At 36.4% G+C, this 3106-nt stretch overlaps 1 protein-coding gene across 1 annotated transcript in view; it reads right to left on the reverse strand.

Moving 5' to 3' along the window:
* Sbf2 (SET binding factor 2) overlaps positions 1-3106 on the reverse strand; it is a 412779-nt gene that overhangs the window by 339012 nt on the left and 70661 nt on the right. The window contains exon 4 of the mRNA XM_026781117.1: positions 2254-2341. Coding sequence (XP_026636918.1) covers positions 2254-2341 — 88 coding nt within the window. The remainder of the gene's footprint in view (positions 1-2253; positions 2342-3106) is intronic.

Raw genomic sequence — 3106 nt, forward strand, 5'->3', positions numbered from 1 at the left:
AATGGAAGAATGGATGAAGAAAGTGTGGAATATATACACATTAGAGTACTACGCTGCGGTAAAAAACAATGACTTCTCGAATTTTGCATGCAAATGGATGAACATTCAATTTTAAAAGTCATGGGCTAAATAAACCTCTTTTTCATCTTGAGCAGTTATCTTTCAGATTCTATTTTTCCACTAGAACACAAATACTTCCACAGTTTTAAAATGTCACTTCTAACTAGGTGGTGGTAGCACATGCCTATAATCAATCCCAGCACTAGAAAGGCAGAGGCAGACAGATCTCTGTGAGTTCAAAAACATCCTGGTCTACAGAGCAAGTTCTAGGCCAGTCAGGGCTGTTATGCAGAGAAACCCTGTATGAAAAAAAAATTTTAAAAAGTCACATCCAGAATACTGTATCTTGGCTGAAACTAATAAACAAAAGACTGAAATTAGATACTAGCTTTGCTACATCCTACCTGTCAGACTTCACTGAAATTACGTAAACTACCTAAGTCTCAGTTTACTTATTTGTAAAATAATACACTACCACCAATCATCTAGTCTTTATGACTTCCTCCAATTATTTATAACTATTAGTTATTAATCTTAATGTTACATGCTCAAAGTCATTCTACCGTAGAGATGGTATGAAGTGATTTTCATGTGTATCATCAGTAAAGAGACTATCATAACAAACTTCTTAGAAATTGAGACAGATCACTTTTGACATCTTTCTTTTTGCTACTATTAGAGTTACAATCACACAGTATATCAGTTATCTAAGTCATGTTGTTCATATATGGAATAATATACCTAATTTATGCAAGGATAGCATAAGGCAATAACAGTTTAAAACTTACATCAAAAATTCGCAATAATTTATTCAGTTTTTTAAATGAGTTTCAATATTTAAAGTGAAATTCACTTTGTAATTGACAAAGTACAGGCACTAACAAATCAAAGTTGGAAAATTTCTAAAGAATAAAAAAACTGGCCAGGCGGTGGTGGCGCACGCCTTTAATCCCAGCACTTGGGAGGCAGAGGCAGGCAGATCTCTGTGAGTTTGAGACCAACCTGGTCTACAAGAGCTAGTTCCAGGATAGGCTCCAAAGCCACAGAGAAACCCTGTCTCGAAAAAAAAAAAAAAAAGAATAAAAAACTGTGGGTAAAAGTGCTTGTCACGTAAGCCAGAAAACTGGGTTTGATCCCCAGAAACTAGATAAAAAGCCAGATGCCATGGCACTCCTTTACAATCACAGCACCTGACTGTGAGATGGTGGCTGAGACGGCAGAGCCAATCAGCTACATGAAGCAAGACCCTACACCTCTAAATCAAAGTAGGAGAGAACTGACCCCTGAAAAGCTGCCTTCTGACCTGCACACAAGCACTGAGGCACACAATGCAATATGCTAAATATTTCTAAAGTATTAACTAGTTTCCAAGTTCTGAAATCCTATGCCAAGAAGTCACATATAAAACTACGCTTTGTTTACCTATGGTACCACCATTCCACTTACAGAAAATTCCATCAAGACCCCAAAATTTGCCTTTCCAGTCACTAAAAGGAATGTGGAAACAGTTTTAAAACATTTATAGCAGAAAAGCCTGGTTATTCAAACAGTAAGACCGATTATTGGCTTGTGGAGGCATGTGGGAGAGGGAGAGACAAGAATGCAAGCAGCTTTCCAAAAAGTCACTTTCCTTGGATCCTCACATTCCTTTCCGCTTTCAAAGCCAAAATTTCAGATTCACCTTTTCTATCCATCTCTATATTAGGCTGGATTATAAGAAGTAAAACTAAGCACTCAGTGAAGTTGAGAGTCATCTGCTAGGATACAAAAACTTAAAATTTTCAACATGTTTTACTCCTAATGGATATTGTTGACCCATGCTAATAAGAAAAGAAACAATACAGGGTCTAGAGATATACTCAAAGCATTGGCAAAAAACTTAGGTTTGATTCCCAGCACCCAGATGGTGGCTCATGATTGTCTGTAATCCAACTTTATTAAAGAATCGGAGAAATTCTTCTGCTTCTGGATATATTAAAGATCATTAATCTGTAATGCTTGCAAGAACTTTAAATGGGGAAGGAAAAAGAATAGCATAACAAACATTCCATAATTCATATAATCAATTATTTCTAATAACAGTAAACAATAAAATTATTAAATAGGAAAAGTGCCATAGTATAAGCTAAAATGTAGCAATTTTTTTAAAAAAGAGAACATAAGGATAAAGGCATGCCCGCATGCCATCAACTTACCAATTCAATTCCCTGTGGGAAAGGCGTGTCATCCCAGTCCTGCTGTGGGAATCTCTGAATTATTTTCCCCAGACCTCCTCCTGGCCCTGTTGATAAAATCAAAATGAATCACTTATAAGATAGTATAAAATCCTGAATGAATACTTATTATACTACTATTTATTTCCAAAAAAAAAATATTTGAACAGATAGAGTAAACATTTCTTAAGTTTTAAGAAACAAAGACAGGTGCTTCTAAAATAGCAGACAGTTCCTACTCTAGCAGGAACTGACAGAGATTCACCAACACAGGAAAAGCTAAGAGAAGTTGAGAGGCCACATCACGGCAGTGACAGCCATCCATATCCCAATAAAGAAAGTAATTTTAACTGGCAAGTGAAATGGTACTGTTAGCACCAAATCTCAAGTATAGGTTATAAGTACTGTTATGTGTTCATTTTTAAGGCTAGCCTGAGACATTACCATCATTTAGGCAGAGTTCTCAGTATCAGTACTACTGACATCTTGGGCTAGGTGATTCTTAAATGTGTTAGATGTTAAGTGAGGGGAACGCTACCTTGAGCACTTGTGGTATGTTTATCAGCATCCTCAGTGTCAACTCATTGGAACACAACACTTACCATCTCCTTAGGGAAGTTATTATAACCAAGAATGAAATGTTTCCAAACATTGTCAAATATCCCAGGACTGAAAAATCACAGATCTATACAATAGATCAGATGTTATAAAACTAGCCTGTGACAAAGAATGGATCAATTTATTTATTTATTTATTTTGGTTTTTTGAGACAGGGTTTCTCTGTGGCTTTGGAGCCTGTCCTGGAACTAGCTCTGTAGACCAGGCTGGTCTCG

Source organism: Microtus ochrogaster, chromosome 8 (assembly GCF_000317375.1).
Source record: "Microtus ochrogaster isolate Prairie Vole_2 chromosome 8, MicOch1.0, whole genome shotgun sequence".
NCBI classification, from domain to species: Eukaryota; Metazoa; Chordata; class Mammalia; order Rodentia; family Cricetidae; genus Microtus; species Microtus ochrogaster.